This window comes from Talpa europaea (assembly GCF_964194135.1).
Source record: "Talpa europaea genome assembly, chromosome: 2".
NCBI classification, from domain to species: domain Eukaryota; kingdom Metazoa; phylum Chordata; class Mammalia; order Eulipotyphla; family Talpidae; genus Talpa; species Talpa europaea.
In genome coordinates this window covers 104,769,728-104,788,600 of record NC_140068.1, presented here as the reverse complement: position 1 = coordinate 104,788,600, position 18,873 = coordinate 104,769,728, and the positions used below count along the sequence as shown (strand labels likewise).

Sequence of the window (18,873 nt, the reverse complement as noted above, 5' to 3'; positions counted from 1 at the left end):
CTCGGTCCAGCTTTAGGGTTTTCGGTACTGCGGAGCGTGGGCGCCATGTTCCTGGCCAGCTGTGCGCGGCCGAGGGGACACACCAGGTTTTGGAGGCGCTAAGGATTCACTACCTTTCAGGGCTTTCTGTCCCTAAGAAAAAGTGCCTCAGGGTTTGGGAATTAGGGGCAAATAAAGCAAGTTGGACCAAATCACAAGATTCTGACCCTGGGAAATTGAAGGGGCCACCAGGGTGCTTTCCTAGGCCGAGGGGGGGGGGTTACCCCTATCTGCCCTACTCCCTCGGGCGGCGCTGCAACTTCAACTAGACGCTGGTGCCCAGCTTTTCTAGGATTCCTAGATTATAACCAGGTCGTGCTACGTTTTAGTTTAGCGTTCTGATAAGCAAATCGAGAGCTTAATTTGCACCAACCAGTTTGCTAAGGGTTTTAGGTACCGTCACATTCAGAAGTCTTCGGACGTCTGAGATAGTTACTTACATCTTATAGGTGAGTACACCGAGGCTAAGTTAGGGCAGAACTGACAGAACCACGTCTGCCAGACTCTGCCTCAAGCACTTGTATTTTAAGTGCCCCAATTAATATTGTATTTTAGTTTATTATAAAAAAAAATGTCAACCAGGGCGTCCCTGGTGGCGCAAGGGGTTAAATGTCAGCACTTGTGAAGCTATCTACAACTGCGGCAGCACAAGTTCGATCCCCGGCCAGGTAGGAGACCCACATGGTACTGCAGACCTCTCCTGTCTCACCCGCTGCCCCCCTCAGCAGTGAATTTCAGTCAGTCTGCCTGTCCTGCTCCCCACTCTGTCTCTTCTGAATCCTCTCGCCCCCTGCACCTCTGGCCTGTACCCCAGCTCTTATATGCATAAGTAAATAAATCTTAAAAAAAAAAAAGTGTCAGGGCCTCCCTGGTGGCGCAAGGGGTTAAGCACGGCACTATGAAGCAATCCGAAGCCTCTGCAGCATGAGTTCCATCCTGGGCCAGCCAGAGAGAAATCCACATGGCAAAGCAGACCTCCTGTCTCATCCGTTGCTCCCCTCAGCAGTATATTTCGGTTAGTCTGCCTGTTCTGTTCCCCACTCTCTGGTGAATCCTCTCACCCCCCACACCTCTGGCCTGTACCCCAGCTCTTATATGCATAAATAAATAAATCTTTAAAAAGAAAGTGTCAAACATTACCCAAAGATAGATTAGTACGATGAGCCTTCATATAACCACCACCCAAATTTTGTTCTTTTAACTAAATTGTAAGACAAATTGGGGCGGGGGGAGTGTGTGGGTTATAGGCAATCTATTAAAGAGGCCCCACCTTTCATTACATTAATTGCACCACCCATTTGGCATTATTCCAGTGACTGCCTCTTGATACTTCATTCCTTACATTTTGAGAACTTTTACCCACCAGAAATTGAGTAAGTGCTTTAGGAACATTACTATTAATTACAAAGAATGTTTACTTTGTACTTACCACATGCAGACCTTTGCCAAGATCTTTGTGTGCATTATCTCACTTAATCCTATGAGATTAATGATTTGCTCATTTTACAGATGAGAAAACAGTTATAGAGAGCAATACAGCTGTCCAAGATCTAATAAGTAATAGAATTAGGATTTGGACTTATTCTGCCTAATACCAATGTCTAGCCTATTTAACCAGTAGATCCTGTAGCCTCTTGTAGTGATAAATGTTGAGTAAATGAACTCACCTATGTGTCAATGAACTTCTGGGGTATACATACTGTTTCCTCAATTATACACTTTGGAGAGGAAGCCTTCCACCCACCATGCCCCGGCATCTGGTTCAGACCTGTTCTAAAGCACATAATCAGGTTGCACTGCAATTATTTGTTTACACAGATTTCCTTATATTAACTTCTTCAAGGCCGTGGACTATATCTTACTCATTTTTATGTCCTCAGAGCTTAGCCAGTTCCTAGGAGACAGCTGGGACTACAGTTTGCTAAGTGAATGAATGAAAAAAATCAATCCACCTCTCTTCAGTGCTGCACAGCACATTTACCCAGCTCAGAAATGGGTTGAAATGGGCCTCCCTGTCTCTCCTGCTGCTCCCCTCGGCAGTGTATTTCAGTGGATCTGCCTGTTCTGCTCCCCACTCTGGTGAATCCTCTCACTGCCCCCCCTCCCCACACACACACACACAAACACTTCTGGCCTGTACTCCAGTTCGTTTATGTATAAAGAAAATTTTTTTTTTTTAAAAAAAGGAAATGGGTTGAAAGACCACAGGCTTCTATCCAGAGAGATTAGCTCTCCTGAGAACTCTGGACAGGCCAGGGTGTATTGTGGAGTGGCTGCATCTATAAGAGGGGGAGGAAGGCCCAAACACTAAGTAATCCAGGTTTGAGTTGGAAAACAAGGTTGAAGTTACTCATTAGCAGGTGAAAGGGTCAAGGGTCAAGGGTCAAGGCAAGGGGGCTGGAAGCAGAGTGGACTGAGCAGCCAGCAGGGGAGAAAGCAGTTAAGGCATCAGCCACTCCACACAGAGCACCAGCTCCCTCTTCCATAAAGATGTTCCACCAGATTTGGGCAGCTCTACTCTACGTTTATGGCATTCTCTTTAATTTCATCTACCAGTGCCCTGAGCACAGTCAGCTGACAATTCAGGGAGCAGATGGGAAAGAGGTATGGACGGAGAATGGGGGAAATCTGTGGTGGGGGCTCTGAGGGACTTGGGTGAGTGGTCTAGGATGTCCAGAAGCCACCTTGGGAAAGGGAGTAGGAGGGCGTGTGTTGTGATGATAAAAGCAAGAAAACATAAAAAAGTACTAGTGTTCTGAGAATCAATGGGGAGACATGACAGAATTGGGCCCTGGGGGAGGTATTATTCAGGTTGATTGAGGGGCAAAGAGGAAATATTGATTAGTGATTTCCTGTCTTAGATCCAACACCTAGTTGGAAAGAGGCAGCCCAAATCTCGGTTATCTTAACTGATGAAGAGGCTGGTTGAATCCTGTAGCGGGACCCACCCTCTTCTGCTCCCTTCACTGTCTCTCCAGTTCCCAGAGCCCCACCTAGGCCGGTGGTACTTTATCGCAGGGGCAGCTCCCACCAAGGAAGAGTTGGCGACTTTTGACCCTGTGGACAGCATTGTCTTCAACATGGCCGCGGGCTCTGCTCCCATGCAGCTGCAGCTTCGCGCTACCATACGCTTGTAAGTAACGAGGAGGCAGAGACATCAGTAAGTGCAGTCTTGGTCCAGAATGCGAGTACTCCCCCACTGGGCTGGGTTCCTCTCTGGTATATCTAACCCACTGGGCTGGGTTCCTCCCTGGTATATCTACATTTCAATGAGCAGAGTTGAATAGTTCTATTAGTTGCTCTCTGAGAGACATGGACCTAACCATCCCGCGGTAGCTTAACACCCAAAGGCCCCTTGGCTTCAAGAAGGAATCAGATGGAATAAATAGAGATTGGTACGGTGTAGGTGGGGTGTCAGTCTTTCCTCCCTGCCACCATCACCCCTGCAGGAAAAATGGACTCTGTGTGCCCCGGAAATGGACCTACCTCCTGACTGAAGAGAGCACAGATCTTAGAACTGAAGGTTGGTTTTCTCCAACCCCCACAAGCCCGCATGCTCCCCAGGCTCACTTAGTTTTGTATCTCTGCCTTCAAACTTCCTCCATCCACCCTGACAGGCCGCCCTGACATGAAGACCAAACTCTTCAGTAGCTCATGCCCAGATGGAATCATGCTGCAAGAGACAGGCCAGGGTTACCAGCGTTTCCTCTTGTACAGTGAGTGGGGATGCCAGGCAGGAAGGGGTGGAGGAAAGTGGGAGGGCAAGAAATACTCTCTGGGCCCTGTGACATCATCCCAAGAAGGGCTGGGTGTTTTAAGGTCCTCATCATGGGCGGTGCTGAGGTGCAGGGGCTTTGATGGGCTTGGCCCCGCCCTACCTTCCAGATCGCTCGCCACACCCTCCAGAGAAGTGTGTGGAGGAATTCCAGTCTCTGGCGTCCTGCCTGAACTCTAAGGCCTTCTTACTGACTCCCAGGAATGAAGGTGAGGGGGTAAAGTCCCACAGAAGAAGCTGAGGACTCACCAGGGGACTCAAGTGATATCACTAGAGAGCCTGGCCAAAGGCTGACCTTATCAGTGGCTGTGTTGATACTGCCGTTTGTGTCACAGGCTACGAGGGCACCAGAGGGATGTAGCCAAGAGCTGTCACCTGAGGGAACCAGGATGGGCTCTGGGCTACTCAGAGACATTTCTGAGTTTGCAATGGATGAAGGGGGCAGAGGGGCAGCTACGAAGGGAAGAGCTCAGAGACCCCTTGTTTGAAGGAGGGAATGTGCTTTCTCCACCCCATTGCAGCCAACTTTGTTTCTCTCCCTGAATTGCCTTCTTTTCCATTCTCTTTTCTCCCTCCTCCCACTACAGAGGCTTGTGAGCTGACCAGTAACTGACCTGTAACTTCATCTGTGCCTCCAGATGGATACAGTGGGAGCTGAGATTATGGTGGGGGGAAGAGAAGTTGGAGACTCCCAACCCCCTTTCAAGGTTAATAAAGATGGGTTTTCAATTTTCACCTCATTTTGAAGTTTCTCTCCAGACATCGATCCTCCCCCCCACTTCAGTATTTCCCCTGGACCTTCTACCACATCAACCCCTGGCTGGACGGCGTCAGGAAGGACACTGAGTGCAGTAACTCTCACTTTATAATCATATATTTAGGATTTGATATGACACAGTTATTTATTGCTGAGCAAACCCCTAAGTGGGAACTGCAAGTTCCAGTGCTTCTCCACACTGTCTGAGCTGGTCCTCCTGCCAATACTGCCTGCCCTATTCCCATTCCCTCTGGCTCCCAGGAACACCCAGATCTTCCCTGTAGGCTGTCACCCGTGGGCCCCCAACTAGATCCCCTAATCTACCTTTCTAGCAACTCAACTCTTCCCTAGATGGCTCCAACCCTAGGATTCCTTGGATTCCCACTCACCCTCTTCCCCCAGCCTGTCCTGTATCTGGGCTCCTCCCCTGGGGAGTTGGAAAAGGTAGAGAGGAATCTTTTTCCACCACCACACTTTTGTGTGTGTGTGGTTTTTTTTTTTTTTTTTTTTTTTTTTTTTTGCTTTTAAAAAGTGAAGGTGCAAGAAAATACAAACAGAGGTGGGAAAAACGTAAAAGTCAAAAGTAACAACAGCTGGTGATTTCAAGGGCAATGACCCCACTATCCATAAACACGGACCCTAAACAGCTCTATTCTCACGCGTGTGTGTGTGGGGGGGTCCTGTGCCCTCATACTCTGGGGTTTCGTCCCCATCCCTGAGGTCCCTGTGCTTACAATCTGGGTCATGCCCCCCACTCTCCTCCTAAAGGCCACACTGTTTTCACCCTTGCCACCACCCCACTGAGGGTGGGGTCCTGGGTCACACCCCACCCTGCAGTCGGTCACAGCCCCTTTCCTGGGTCTCCCCTCTGCTCCTCCACCCCCAGTTTCTCGCCCTCCCAATCAGTGACTTCTTCATCCCCACTGGGCTCCCGGAGGCTGACAGCCAGCACTAGGGCCTGTAGGAGACCAAAGAGGCAGGCAAAGTGTAGGGGGTGAGCAGTAAGTAGGCTCAGCACAGCATGGAGCCCATGCAGGGCAGCCAGGAAACATAGTAGCCCATGCAGCCAGAGACCCAGAGGTCCACGCAGGCCCAGTGCATCCAAGGCTGCTCGCAGGGGCCGAGAGCACAGCCCCAGGAGGGCTGAGGCCAGTAGCTCCAGCAGGTGCAAGGTCAGGTTGGTAGAGATCTGCAGACTCTCCTCTGGGCTCCCCAGGTATTGTGAGGGAGCCCCTGCTCTCCCAGCTGGTTCCCCCCGCAGCCAGCCCAGCAGCTTCTGACGCCGGCCTGGTTTCTCTGCTGGGGCTTCAGACTCAGGGGAACTCAGTGCCCCTTCAAGTGACACTCCGGGTCTCCTGGTGTCACCTGAGTCCACAGGATCCCATCTCAGCTTGGGAATGGCTCCTTCAGCCTCTGGTCTCCCAGACTCTTGAGTGCTAGAGATGGCCTTGTCCCACTTGTGGGAATCCATTCTTTTGCTCCCCGATTGCTCAACTTGGTACTCCCTGCTTGGTTCTGAAGCTGCCCCAAAGCGCCTCTGTGCTCCTAAGTTCTTGGTCTTGGGAGGCCCCACATCTCCCATGGTCTCTGGGGCACTGTCCCAGTCACTCCCTGAATTCTCTGAGGAGCTGTCCAACCGTCTGGGTTGTGGGGTGGCCAGGTCTGTCTTCTGGCGGCCCCAGGGGCGAGGTATCCAGCCACTAAGCCTTCGCAGGAACATGGTTGGAGTACGTAGTAAGTCCCCAAATTCTGGGATTGCTTCGTGGCACTGCTTAGACTCTCAGGTTTGGGGGCTGAGGATGTCCTCAGAAACTGGAGTCTGTTTAGGCTCAGAATAGGTATCTGCTTGGTGAGTCCTACTCTCAATTCAAAGGTGGCTCCCCACTCCCCTGGCTGGTCATGCAGCCGCCTCAAGTATGGCAGGCAGTGCGTTTTCTTTTCAGTTTTGAGGTAAAGACAGGCTCATATCCAACTCCTTCCACCCCAAGCGATTCCAAGAGTCTCAGGACCGGACAAGGCCTGGGTCACCCCAGTGTCCTTCCTATGTTTCCGGGTTTCTCCCAGCAGGCAGCACCCCAAGTTTCACTCACCGAGGCCACTCCCCAAGATGCCCCAGAAACTGGGGAGGTGGTGCTCCATCCAAGAAGGCAGGAAGGTGGCCGGGGTTCTAGGTACTCCAGATCTAGGATGTCCTCAAGTGTTGCCCTAAGGGAGCTCAGAAATGGGGAGTCTCCTCTGTTTGTGTGTGAGAAGGGAGGAGAGTCGGTGTCCAGCTCTCCCCAGCACTCCAGCTAGCAGCGACGGTCCCTTAATTTAGAGGGCTGTGGATTCTACAAAGCGGCCCTACCGGCCGGGAGCAGGCAGCTGAGAGGTGGCCGCCGCAAGGTCAGCCTGGGCATGTCCTCGGAGATTTCGGTTCTGAAGCAAAGAAGGGACCTGCCTGGAGATGCTGGCGTCAGGGGCTAAGCGCTGCGGCCCCTCCTGGGCCCGGCGTCGGGGCCGCAGCCTCACCGAGCCGCAGCGCCCGGAAGTTGCGGTGAGCAGACGGGAGGGACCTGCGGGGGCGGCGCCCGCAGCTCGCGGGGCGGACCCAGAGGCTCGGCCGCCCCCGCGCTGTTCGTGCGCACCAGCAGCGCGCACAGGGGCGTAGCGCAGCGCGCGGCGAAGCTCCGAAGGCCGGGCTGGAATATAAATCCTGCCCTCCGTTTGCGTCATCCAGACGCTCGGCCGCCAGCGCTCGCGCTAACTTCACTCCCTCTGCCTCCTGCCTTTGGGTTCTTGCCCGCACCCCCCGCCCCTCCCACCATTCCGCCTTATGTCCATGGCTCCATAAAAGGTTTTCCCGGAAAGCAAAGCTGGGAGAAAAATCTGGAGACTTAGAAGTGACTAGTCGTTCCCTGCCTCTCTAAGACCAGATTTTACTTGCTGGATTTGAGAAGTGGGCTCTTCACATGGCTATTTTGAAACAGCACGGGGGGTGGGAGTGCAGGAAAGGCAAGGGTAATCAAATAGAATATGCTTCCTGCCCGCAAGTTTTCAGACTGAAATGAACTATTTCAAAAGTTAGTTTCGGAAGGCCGGAATTCTTGTCTCGTTCGCCTGACTCTGGCACCAACCACCTTGGCCTCTGGTGAGATCTTCCCTACCATCATCTCTCTGAGCTTTCTGTGACTTCCCCTACTACTATGCATTATATTGGTGTAGTGGGCAGGAATAGGCACAGGGCAGGTTTTCTGTGATCCAGCAGACCCAGTAAAGGAGGAGAGAGTCCTGGAGACCTCAGTGGCTTTTGTATGTCTTTTATTGGGATCTACCAGGCATACGGCAGGCAGGGGTGCTGGGGGTGCAGGCCTCCCAGCCCCCAGCAAGTCTTCACTTTCTGGACTCTCCGGCGTTCTCTCTGCTTCTGCTGGAGTCCCCGTGACGCCGCCCTTAAAAGCCCAGGTGAATCCCATCTACCTATGCCCACACCCTATTCCAGGTGCCCGCCATCAGGCATGCATTCAGGACCGCAAGGATCCATCATCTATCCTGATGGCGGGAGGGCAGAAAAATCTGGCATTTTTCCTTACCCTACAATTGGGTATTACTTTTTTAAGATTTATCTTATTTATACATACATATAAGAGCTGATGTGTAGGCCAGAGGTGTGGGGTGGGTTGAGAAGATTCACCAGACAGTGGGGAGCAGAACTGGCAAATCTACTGAAATACACTGCTGAGGGGAGCAGCCAGCAAGAGGGGAGAGGTCTGCTACACCATGTGGGTCAGCTCCCTGGCCAGGGATCAAACTAGTGCTGCAGTGGCTGCCCATAGCTTGATAGTGCTAGGACTTAACCCTTTGAGCCACCAGAGGCCCACCACTATGCATTATATTTGGTGACAGGGCTGTCTCCTCCAGGAATATCTTAGTTCTACTTTTAGCACATAATAAATAGTTCCAGAAAATGACAGGGGACATGGAAGAAAACTTGTATTGAATTAAGCCTGGTGGTGGCATGGGAATAAAATGGGACATTTCAGGCAAGGACTAGGACCTGGAAGTGACCCAGATTGGCAGGGAGCTGACCCTACCACCTCCCAGAAGGGGCTTCCCCCTCTGGCTCCAGCAGGACTTGCATGTGGCTCCCAGACTTGGCGTTCCTGAAACAGTGTCCAGAAAAGTGAATAAAACACAAAAGAGAGAGATGGTTGGTTTATTTCTCAACTCTCAGTCCCTCCTTCCCAAAGGCAGTGTCCGCTGACCTAAGCCTGAGGGTCTGGGATTTGCACAGAACCCAGGAAGAAGCGGCCCAAGCGCCCAGGTCAGAGACCTAAGTTCAGACTTCCCCAGCTGACCAGAATCAGATCTTGCTAAAGTCAGAACTCAAGGTTCATATATGTCCTCAGATCCCGCTCCCAGGCCCTGTCTTTTTCCTCTTTCCTTCTCTCCTCCCTCCGGCTTAGTGTGGCTACCCGAAGGGATCTCTCCTTCCCAGCCACAGCCCGAGTGTCCCGAGCTGGGAAGTGCGTGACTCGGGGCTGGAGCACTGATCTGTAGCCTAGCCCTTCCTGGTCCCTCTTGAGGATAGTTGGGATGGGGTTGGCTCGGCCCTCACCCCGGGGTCCCAGCCCCATTCCAGGCTCCCAGCCCCCCCGCAGCAGCAGCCTGAAGCCTGGGCTGGAAGTGGGCACCCCAAGAGGCAGATTGGAGGGCCGGTGACCGCGGGACAGTGACAGCAGGTGAGCAGTAGATGTCCGGTGGTTGGAATCTTGGAAGTGGGCATCACAGGTCTCACAATATTGGGGAGAGGGGGAGTGGAACCTGCAGAGGAAGAGGAGAAAGGGTTGAGAACACAAGTGTTGAAGCCATAGAGAGGGGGTGGCAGGAGCCTTTCAGTCTTTTTGCTAAGGGGGGAGGAAGACAGTTTTTTTCTTTAGCAATGAGGGACTGAGAGGGGAATCGTTCGGAGAAAAGATGGCAACCAGACCTCACAAAGATCTCAGGCAGGGGGAGAACAATGACTGTAGCTAATTCAGGCCTTACCATGTGGTGAGCACTTTTCTAGCACTTTACAAACATTAACCCGTTTTGAGAAAAATGCTCTTACTACTCCCATCTCACAGAAGAGGAAAATGAAACACATAAGACATTAGGTTTCCTGTCCAAGCAAGCAGTCAGGAGGTAAACCCAGGGAGCTCATGATCTCTCTATTATGCTGCCTTATCATTGACTGACATTAGGGGATGGGGAGAGAATGTTCTGGGGCCTGTAGTGTGGAGTGGCTGGGAAGGACAGAACACACTGAAAGATGGGTATAGACTAGGACTTTTTGCTCACCGGTTCTCTGTACTCCTTGTCTCTCCATGGCTCTCTCTGACGATGCGGGCCACCTCAGGGAAGCCTGCTTCTTCAGCTAGCTGAGCAGCATCCTTGCCACCCAGCTCGCATACCCCTACCCAGGCAGCTCCACGGCCAAGGAGATAGTTTACAGCTGCCCCCTGGCCTGCTCTGGCAGCACACATCAGAGGGGTCCACCAGAAAGCATCCCGAGCATTGATATTCCCCCCAGCTCCCCCTGCTTCAAGGGGATCCAACAGCCTTCGAAGTTCTACCAGGTTCCCCTCCTGGGCTGCCATCAGTATCCTCTGGGTCATTCTGTCCTCTGCCTCAAGGGATCGCCTTTGTCTCTGTCCTTCTGATGTTCCTGATGCCGCTGCTTCCGTAGCTGTCGCCCTCGTAGTTCTTCTCTTTTTCCTCTTTCTCGCACTGGGAAGCTCAGGCTGAGATCCCTGAGGTTCAGAGGCACTGCTCTCATCCCTTATCAAGGCCTCGTAGAAAGCCCGGGTTGCAGCCCCATCCAGGGTAGGTTCCAGTTCTTCAGGCTGTGACTGCTGCTGCCCATCTTTCCAGAGGTCACTGGGGTTGGTGGCCCGGGTGAAGGTGATGAGGGAGGGCTTAGACATGGTTTTTGGGAGAGCTATGAAAAGGCAAAAGGAAAATGAGAAGAAAGTCACCCCCCTGTCCTGTGGCCCTACAGTGACCAAAGCCACCTCCAGATGCCTGCTGGAATGAGGGAAAATAGTCTCAGAGTCAAAAATGACCTCCCCTGGCCTCCCCGGTGGTGCAGCAGGTTGAGTGCTGCGCTATGAAGCTGTCCGCAGCCTCTGAAGCGCAGGCTCAATTTCCGGCTGGCCAGGGAGAAACCCACATGGCACGGCAGACCTCTCCTGCCTCACCCGCTGCTCCCCTCATAGTGTCTTCGGTCTGTCTGCCTGTTCCCCGTTCTGTTTCTGGAGGATTCTCTCACCTTCCTGCACCTCTGACTGTACCCCAGTTCTTGTATAAATAAATTGTTTTAAAAATGACCTCCCACTCTGAAAGTGAACCCACAAACTAGGACCCTGAAGACCTAATGACCACAGATCATGTGAAAAAACAGGGAACCCTACAACATCCCCCCTTACAAAGACTCCAGATCAAGTTACCCAGGGGTTCCACTCTACCTCACCAACTCTCCATAAGACATACCATTAAAGGGGCCTCCCTGGTGGCACAAGTGGTTAAGCACAGCACTATGAAGCAATCCATAGCCTCTGCAGAACAAGTTCGATCCCAGGCCGGCCAGGGAGCAACCCACATGGCACAGCAGACCTCTCCTGTCTCGCCTGCTGCTCCCCTCAGCAGTGTATGTCAGTCAGTCTGCCTGTTCTGTTCCCCACTCTGTCTCTGGTGAATCCTCTCACCCCTCAACCCCCCCAGCATCTCTGGCCTGTATCCCAGCTCTTGTATGCACAAATAAAATTGTAAAAAAAAAAACAAAAACATACCATTAAGAAAAATGATCAGCTTAACCCTTTAAATGTTCCTTGATCCTATGTTGGGAAGTCATCTTCCAAAACAAAGACAGACTTGGTGCTTCTCTGGGAGCAGGATTTGGGAGAGGCTCTGGTCGGCTTGGCTTGTATGGCAAGATGGAGCTACTCTAAGCAAAAGAGTTGACACAATTAGCCACATGACTCAAAGACGCATGTGTGGCCACAAAAAATAAACATATATTTACACTGTGCAGAACGCAGAGTTCAGCTTCTCGCCCTGGAAGCTTTCCAACACTACATACCCAAATGCCATGTGCCTCGGAGGCGCGAGGACCCGGGAAGATGCTAGATGGGGTCCTTCTGCTTTTACACAACGTCCCTCAATGCCCTTCCCCTCCCTCAACGTGGCCCCCGATCCAAGCTCATTTTCTGGAACTGGGAAGCCACTCCGGGTTAAGAAAGGCCTTGAGGAGGCCGAAGGAAACTTGTGGAATGCCCAGAAGCTGTGAAATTAAATAACATCACGCTGCCCCTCACCATAACGCTGAGCAGGGTTCGAAGGTCGAATACAGCACCAGCAGCACAAGACCCCATTCAAGCCCTAAGAGGAAATGGAGAAGTGCAAGGGGACGAACAGCAGGGTGGCTGGCGCCACCTCAGCTTAGCGCACTGGGTCGTCCTGGTTCTCAACACCGCTCAGCTCAGCACACTCCACCCAAGTCCCTCAGCACGGAACCAGGCCTCACCTCCCGCCTCAGAAGGCCGTAGCCCAGGATGGGTGCCGTTGGGGGTCTGTAGTGGCTGCCCTGACTCAGGCGAGGCGCTCGACCAGCGACAAAGACCCGACGAGTAGGTTGGAGAGAAGATCCCTAGACAGCAGAGGTGACTGGGGTAGGAGGCTTGCTGTGAGAAGGAAGAGTCTGGAAAGGATCCAACCAGCCTTGCCCCTTTCCACGGCCCCCTATCCCCTCCGTCTGGGACTCTCACGACTCTCTTTCCCAAACTCCCTGGCCCCGAACATTGTACTGGGCTTCCGCTTCCGGTGGTTCCTCGAAGGGTCCCGCCCCCCGAAAGGGTACCTCAGGGGCCTCGCGACACCAGGGTCGGGCGCGGGTCATCCTGGGATTCGTAGTTCACCCTGCCCTCATCTCGCCGGTTTCTCCCTACTGAGGACTCCATCTCCCGGCGTCCATCGCGGCGCCCGACCCTTGGCGCGTGCGCGTTGGCCTCTTCCCCACCCTCCCCAATTTCCACTCCCCCCACCCCACTTCGCCTGCCGCGGTCGGGTCCGCGGCCTGCGCTGTAGCGGTCGACGCCGTTCCTCAGAAGCAGCAACTCCCCTCCCCCACCCTCGTCCCGGCCCCGGTCCAACCGGTGAGTCTGAGGTGGTCGCCGCGCCAAGTTCCCAGTCCTGGGCGCGGCACATGGGGTCTTCGTGCCTTGATGTGGGGGCGGGGAAGGAAGTGACCCAGTCTGGCACTGAGAGAGGGAGGGGTAGCCTGAGAGGAGGAGGCGGGATGTGGGGACTCTCGTGAAATAGACCTGACGGCCGCCCCCAGGCCGTGAAAAGAGGGACCCAGTTCTTGCTTGGAAACGATAAACTTCGGAATCTTTGGGAAAGGCGACGGGGACATGCAGAGACTTGTGGGGGTAGGGAACCCGAGCCGAGGGCTCTGGCTGAGTTGGAGGGGAGAGGGGTCCTAGCCCTCGGGAGCTAGAGTTGTGGCTAGGACTGGTGGGATCAAGACCTGTCGGTTTCTCACAAGTGGTGGGACTGCAAACTGTTTGTAATCTCAGAAAAGTGATTGAGATGTGAATAAGTGCTGCAAAGAGATGCTTCAAAGCCTGGGATCCTTTAAGAAAAGGTGGCCCCAAATTCTTATGTGGTTGGAGGGCAAAGTGTGGGAGGAGGGAGGATACCGAAGGCAAGGAGGGAGAGTTTGGGCTTTGCTTACACTTATCTTTTTCCAGCTGAGGTGAAGATGAGCAGCTCTGAGGAGGTGTCCTGGATTTCCTGGTTCTGTGGTCTCCGTGGCAATGAATTCTTCTGTGAAGTGAGTTTTCTCAACCTCCCTGCACACCACCACATACTGTCTGGCCAGATAGCCCCCCACATTCCAGCAACCACGCACTTCCCATACATGCTTCCATAGGAACTTTTTCCTGCCAAGAAAGTATCCCCCCAGTAAATTCCCACTAACCTGTGGTGAAGTGGCAAGATGGACCCAAGTCCTAACCCTCCCGCTCTCCAGCAATATAACATTGGACAAGTCAACTCGTGTCTTTTCTTTTTTATTACTGGAGGGATGCTGGAAATACCTATCTCCACTGATTGTTAGAAGAATGAAGGCATTGCATGTTAAAATGTCTTGTAATGTGGAAAGCTGTGTGTTAGTATAGGGATTGTAACTGCCTTTACAACCCAGCCGGTTTGACCTCTGCCTTCCTCAGCGAGCCTGTTGCCCTAAGGATAGTACAAACCTGGTTCCTAAAGATGGAAACTCTGTATGGGGACAGGGATCCTGAAAGGAGTGTCTCTCTACAGAAGAGACATAGCCTTACTTGCTTATCCTTAGAAAGGAAAGCCAAAGTATTTATGGGAAGACGAGCATATGTGAACTGGAGAGACTCGAGTACTTCTGTTGAGTTGGGAATGGGGAACAGAAGTTATGCTGAGGATAAGGCATGCCTTAGAGCAGTTCGCTCAGGTCAAAACCAAGGATTCTGCCATGGATTCCCTCTTGACTTACACGTCCTGACAGGTGGATGAAGACTACATCCAGGACAAATTCAATCTCACTGGACTCAATGAGCAGGTGCCTCACTATCGACAAGCTCTAGACATGATCTTGGACCTGGAGCCTGGTGAGGCACCCTCAGGGTTGTTTTGTGTTTATGGGTTCTTTTTTTTTTTTTCTCTCTCTCTCTTCAAATCCCTGTTCACCTGCTTTTTGAATTTCTAAATTTCCTTTAGCTTTCTGAGTCTTTGAATGTACAATCTCCAACTTACTTTGATTCCTCACCCAACTATTACTTAGTTTAGTGACTTACACTGCTTGTTTCTATGTGCTGATCCTGTAATTCAACTGTATCCCATAATGCCCCGAGTTTTCCCCTTGGGTGATACTTCCTGCCTCTTTCTTCTGCCTTGCAATTTCAGGTCTAGAGCTCTACCATGATGTACTGACATCATTGCTTTTGTGTGTCGATGAGGGAATTGGGAGGGAGAGAAGAAGGCAGAGACTGAAGAGGTCTTGGCGAGAAATTGCCTTGGGTTTGTGGCTCAGAGACTTAGGTTTCTGGGTCAGATAACCCAAGGTGAGGGGTGGGATGAGGCTGTAGGGTGGGTGCTGGGAAAAGTGAGTAGCCAGTAACCCCTAGGGGATAGGCAGGGCTCCTAAAAGAGTTGTAAGACAAGTAGTTGCATTTGGCTGGGGCCGTGTTTCAGATGAAGAGCTGGAAGACAACCCCAACCAGAGCGACCTGATTGAGCAGGCAGCCGAGATGCTTTATGGATTGATCCACGCCCGCTATATCCTCACCAACCGTGGCATCGCCCAGATGGTGAGGCCTCTCTACTCCCACTTGACTTCTGAGGCAATCAGGGGGACAAAGATTCCTGTAGCAAGAAGTCACATGTTTCAGTTCTATCAAGTAGTCTGAGAAGAGGGAAGAATCCCAGAATCTGGGCCTGGGCATTCAGTCCTGATTGGGAGTTGTATACTGAAGGAGAAGTTTCCAGGTAGAGAGATACAGCCTTAAACAGGAAGTGTTTATAGACTGCTCTTCCTTAGGGGACAAACATTGATGTTTTGATGGCCTAGCATCTGCCTAACTGGAGGAAGGGAAGGAGAGGTGTCTGGGGGTCAGAGATGGCACCCTTTGACAGAGAGAGGCAGGAGGAGGAAGGGACAGAGTAATGTGGGTCGGGCTGAGGAGGGGATTGCATCTTTTCACGTCTATCCACCACCTCCTTCCATTTTATTCACCTCAGCTGGAAAAGTACCAGCAGGGAGACTTTGGCTACTGTCCCCGTGTGTACTGTGAGAACCAGCCTATGCTTCCCATCGGTGAGTGTTGGAGAAGAGAAAGGAGGGCAGCGTATGTCAGCTTCTCTGGGAAGGAGTTGGGGCTCAGTAGGTTGGGCCCTGAGTCTGGGAGGGAGGTTGGGCAGGGTTGAAGGGCTCTGACCTGCTGAATCTGGCTGTCTCCCAGGCCTTTCAGACATCCCAGGTGAGGCCATGGTGAAGCTCTACTGCCCCAAGTGCATGGATGTGTACACACCCAAGTCATCAAGGCACCACCACACAGATGGTGCCTACTTCGGTACCGGTTTCCCTCACATGCTGTTCATGGTGCACCCCGAGTACCGACCCAAGCGGCCCGCCAACCAGTTTGTACCCAGGTAGGGAGTAGAGACTATCACCAACAGTCATAATGAAAGGCCTGACACCCCAGAGGAAAGAGAAGACAGGGCATAAATGGTTTTTAAGGGCTACGTCTCCCTTTGGAAAGTTCTTTAACTATTTATCTTTTTAGTTTCCTTATCTATAAACCAAGTATGATGACAACTCCTGCCTGACAGGACATTTCTAAACACATGAAGTGCTAAGAATAACATTCATCACTTGCAGCACTATCCTGTCACCATCTTGGGTGTTCAGCTTTTGCTAGGAGATTCTCTTAGCATAGTTCAGATGTGATTTGTCTTCCTGGAGCATCTTTTTTTTTTTTTTTTAATATTTTTGTTACTTTCTTTTTTTAAGATTTATTTATTTATTTATACAAGCACTGGGTACAGTCCGAGGCGCGGGAGGGTGAGAGAATTCACCAGAGCGGGAAACAGAACAGGCAGACTGACGAAATGCACTGCTGAGGGGAGCAGCGGGTGGCAGGAGAGGTCTGCGCGCCATGTGGGACCGTCGCCAGGCGGCCAGGGATCAAACCGGCGCTGCAGAGGCTGCGGGCAGCTTCGCAACTCAGCGCTCAACCGCTGCACCCCCGGGGAGGCCCTGGAGCATCATTTTTATTCTAGCATGGGGAAGAAAAGTGGGGTTCTATGTTTATCGAAACTGATAAATACGCTGATGCACACATAAGCGTGTCTATATGTATACGTGTATATTCTAGAATTTGCGTTTTAGTAGTATTAAGGTTCATTGCCAAATATTCCTGAGGTAAGGAGCTTGAGTACCACTGTCCTTAAGTACTGAGCAGGCTCATGGAGGAGCTGGGGTGGGAAGAGGGAATGCAGGCCCCTGGCAGGGCCAGAATGGGGCTCACCCTCCTTCCTCTCACCTCTGCCCTGGCCCAGGCTCTACGGTTTCAAGATTCATCCGATGGCCTACCAGCTGCAGCTCCAAGCAGCCAGCAACTTCAAGAGCCCAGTCAAGACGATTCGCTAATGCCCCTCTCCACCTTTGACACCTCCATTCCTCGGCTGCCACCCTTTCAGGAACTCTATGATTTTTAGTTTAAATTAAAGGAGTCATTGCTGTGGTGGGAATAATGAAATAAAGTGAAAGAAAAGGCAGTGATCTAGTCTGCTGTGCTTGGGCTTGGCAAAGGGAGGGTAGTGGTGTGTTGGATGGACCCCAGGGACTCCTGCAACCTAGTCACACACACCCCCAAGTTAAAAATCAGCATGAATTTGTGTCCAGTGAATTTGAGTGCTGTTCTTAGTAGACAGCAGAGCAAAATTCCTAGGGCTGCAGGGGGAGGGAGGTGTGGCTGCCAGTTCGCAAGACTAAAGAAAGTCTTGTTCCTTTTGGGGCCACTTATACTGTAAGGGATGCAGTCAACACTTGTCTCAGTTTTGGTTTTACAGGGGAAAGCACTCCTAAAATGGGGCGAAGAGAGGAGAGACAAGGTCCAGAATTACTGCTCAGTGATACCTATGTGCCCTCTGCTGGGCAAACTGAGTCATGCTCATCAGAAGGGTGACAACACTTGCTTAGCCAAAGTTTCCCTGCGCAATCGCAACTGGCACTATTGTCTGGGATTCAGAGAGGCCAGCTGAGGAGGTGGTGCTGGAAACATGCAAATTCATGGGCCCTTGAAGAGACCTTTGTGGGGCATGCAGCACAAAGGTAGCTGGATCAAGGCCCACGTGGAGCCAGGTACTTGCCCTGTCTGGGCCACTGTTCCCACATTCAGATACGACCTGGACCTGGTGGGTGAGGACACAGTGTCCCCACTGTGAGGTAAATAACTTCCTCTCCGCCCCCACCCCCATTCTGCCCCAGGCCAGAATATAGCTCTGTATCTACAGCAGCTCCTGCTCAAAACCGCCCCACAGCTCAGGATCAAGGAGCATGGTTACAGAAAGGTGGGGTTTTAGGGTACTCCTCAGGGACTGTCCCTCTCCCCAGAATTCCATGATGAAGGCCCATATGCTTGTAGGTGTGCTGGCCATGGTGGGCTGCTCAGTGGGGAAGGGTAAGTGGGGCCCAGGGGCAGGGAGGAAGGGGTGACGGTCCATGGAGGGGCTGGGCCCCTGGACACACGGGCTCCACCCCTGCTATCTTCCACTTCCCCAGCTCCTGTTCCTGAAGTCCGGACCTGTCACCTCTGTCTCTTAGAAGACGCTTCCTTGGGCTGCATTTCAGGCTCGGAGAAGTGCACTATCAGCAGCCTGTCCCCGTGCATGGTGATCACCATTTACTACAGTGAGTCAGAGCCCAGGAGGGGGCCACTAGTGGGGCCACCCATGGCTTGGTCTCTCCCCTTATAGGTGAGGACTGCTTGACACCCAGGATACAAGGAAAAAAGGGATCTTGGAAGGAGGGGGCTGGGATTCTGAGGGGCCAACTAAGCTAATTTCCTTCTGAAGAAATCAGATGGAATTTGGGTCTGGGCGAGGGAGGAGAGCCAGCAGTAGAGGCAAGGGTTATTAGTTGTACCTTCCCCTCCAGATGCCAATATTCGCTTCTTCATCCGAGGCTGTGGACAGTATCATTCTTACCGCTGCCAAGAAACACACAACACCTACTTCATGCAGTACTGGTACAACGCCCAGTGCTGCCAGTATGATTATTGCAACTCTTGGTCCAGCCCCCAGCTCCAGAGCGCTCTGCCTGAGCCCCAAGGCAAGACCCTGGCCCTGCCCCTGCCTGACTCCCAGCTCCAGCGGTTCTACCAGGCCCTGAACCTCTCGCTTCCCCTCCCCAACTTCCATACTGGGAAGGAACCTGAATACCCAGACCCCCTGACCACCCTGCCCCTGAACCTGGGTTTGTCTATTGCTGACCTGCGCCACATTTACTTGTTCCTCAACAGTTCAGGACTTTTGGTTCTTCCCCGAGCTGGACCCTGACACCTTACCTTTCCCAGACTCCATTCTCTTCCAGCACCTCTCCCCTAACACCCCAGACACCTGCACCGGCCTCTCATAGCACTCGGATTCTCTGCTCTGTAATTTCTTTGGCCTCTTTTCCTTTGTACTTCCAGCTTCTGTATGTTTTGGTTTAATTTCCTTCCCAGAAACCAGTTGGCACCGTATCCAC

At 52.3% G+C, this 18,873-nt stretch overlaps 5 protein-coding genes across 5 annotated transcripts; 3 read left to right on the top strand and 2 right to left on the bottom strand.

The window, feature by feature from the left end:
* Positions 1-2,529: 2,529 nt before the first annotated feature.
* On the top strand, positions 2,530-4,175 carry APOM (apolipoprotein M; the record flags this gene model as incomplete). Its single annotated transcript, XM_084259366.1, has 6 exons — positions 2,530-2,643; positions 3,018-3,172; positions 3,489-3,562; positions 3,657-3,755; positions 3,925-4,023; positions 4,150-4,175. 6 exons carry the CDS (start codon positions 2,530-2,532, stop codon positions 4,173-4,175), a joined length of 567 nt encoding a protein of 188 aa, XP_084115492.1.
* Positions 4,176-5,412: 1,237 nt separating this feature from the next.
* On the bottom strand, positions 5,413-6,291 carry LOC311167938 (uncharacterized protein C6orf47; the record flags this gene model as incomplete). Its single annotated transcript, XM_084229118.1, has 1 exon — positions 5,413-6,291. The coding sequence occupies one exon, from the start codon at positions 6,289-6,291 to the stop codon at positions 5,413-5,415; it is 879 nt and encodes a 292-aa protein (XP_084085244.1).
* Positions 6,292-8,813: 2,522 nt separating this feature from the next.
* GPANK1 (G-patch domain and ankyrin repeats 1) lies at positions 8,814-10,516 on the bottom strand (the record flags this gene model as incomplete). The annotated part of the gene is made up of 2 exons (XM_084228449.1): positions 8,814-9,374; positions 9,891-10,516. The coding sequence occupies 2 exons, from the start codon at positions 10,514-10,516 to the stop codon at positions 8,930-8,932; spliced, it is 1,071 nt and encodes a 356-aa protein (XP_084084575.1). The 3' UTR covers positions 8,814-8,929.
* Positions 10,517-12,655: 2,139 nt separating this feature from the next.
* Positions 12,656-16,894, top strand: CSNK2B (casein kinase 2 beta). The gene is made up of 7 exons (XM_084228257.1): positions 12,656-12,742; positions 13,340-13,422; positions 14,131-14,233; positions 14,817-14,932; positions 15,363-15,438; positions 15,584-15,773; positions 16,683-16,894. The coding sequence occupies exons 2-7, from the start codon at positions 13,351-13,353 to the stop codon at positions 16,771-16,773; spliced, it is 648 nt and encodes a 215-aa protein (XP_084084383.1). The 5' UTR covers positions 12,656-12,742; positions 13,340-13,350; the 3' UTR covers positions 16,774-16,894.
* Positions 16,895-17,733: 839 nt separating this feature from the next.
* On the top strand, positions 17,734-18,873 carry LY6G5B (lymphocyte antigen 6 family member G5B). The gene is made up of 3 exons (XM_084228080.1): positions 17,734-17,806; positions 17,908-18,036; positions 18,283-18,873. Exons 1-3 carry the CDS (start codon positions 17,746-17,748, stop codon positions 18,681-18,683), a joined length of 591 nt encoding a protein of 196 aa, XP_084084206.1. The 5' UTR covers positions 17,734-17,745; the 3' UTR covers positions 18,684-18,873.